We start from the raw sequence: 930 nt of genomic DNA on the forward strand, positions 1-930 counted from the left end.
AGTTGTTGAAGCCCATTGCTGTCCAGTGTTTTAAGCCATTCAAGATCCCGGATTTGAAGCTCTGTGATAGTGCTAGGCACCAGCCCTTCCTCTGGAAATGACTCCAAATTATTTTCAAATGTACATTTAAAAATTCCAAATGTTGTAAGATTGGGAAGTCCTTGCAAGTTCCATCTCATGCCGGAGATGCTAACCTTTTCGCAATTCCAAATCCAAATGTCAGTCAGATTGGGGCAGTCATATGAGTTGAGCAGAGGAATCTCTAAATTCTGGCAATTCCAGAACTCAAGCCATTTCAAGCCAGCAGGAAGGGACCTACAAGTTGTTGACTCAAGAGACTTGCAGATTTCAAGATGTTCAAGACACACAAATGATTCTACAACATCATATCCAGTAATCTTCTCACAGTTTACAAGGTCTACATTGTTGACGATTGGCATCATTGGGAGGGAAGAAGCAAGTTCTGGACATGCCCAGATGGAAAACTCTGTCAAATATGGAAGGAGGTGAGGCAAGTCTCCAGTAAGCTTCTTGCAACGACATATAGAAAGCGATTTAAGCTTTGGGAAAGCTTCATCTGGCATTAACCATTCCTCCCAGTTTGACATATCATTGATCCTCAGGCTTTCCAACGATGCAAAAGGCTTTGCACTTGATGAGCTACTCCCACAAAACTCAGGACCCACCCTTACTATTGCCTCAAATCCTTCAATATAAAGTTCTTTGAGGGACGGCAATTGACCAAGTGGGGGCAAATTCAGGCAATATTTGCAGTTATAAAGTCTAACACAGACTATATTGTAGAATGACTCATCGCCTAACCAACTTGGAAATTTTGTGCCTCCAAAGTTACTGATCTCAAGCTTCTTCAAGGTTGTGCGGGGCAATAGATTGTCAAGCACATTCCTTTCATGTTCTGTGGAATCAGTT

General features: G+C 42.0%; 1 protein-coding gene across 1 annotated transcript; it reads right to left on the minus strand.

The window, feature by feature from the left end:
- Positions 1–19: 19 nt before the first annotated feature.
- On the minus strand, positions 20–924 carry LOC112094958 (putative disease resistance RPP13-like protein 1; the record flags this gene model as incomplete). The annotated part of the gene is made up of 2 exons (XM_024176656.1): positions 195–924; positions 20–91 (listed from the first exon to the last, which is right to left on the minus strand). Coding segments are annotated over exons 1-2 (486 nt in total), but the record flags the coding sequence as incomplete, so codon positions are not given.
- Between the last annotated feature and the right edge of the window lie 6 nt (positions 925–930).

This window comes from Morus notabilis, unplaced genomic scaffold, assembly GCF_000414095.1.
Source record: "Morus notabilis unplaced genomic scaffold, ASM41409v2 C11345378, whole genome shotgun sequence".
Taxonomy (NCBI): domain Eukaryota; kingdom Viridiplantae; phylum Streptophyta; class Magnoliopsida; order Rosales; family Moraceae; genus Morus; species Morus notabilis.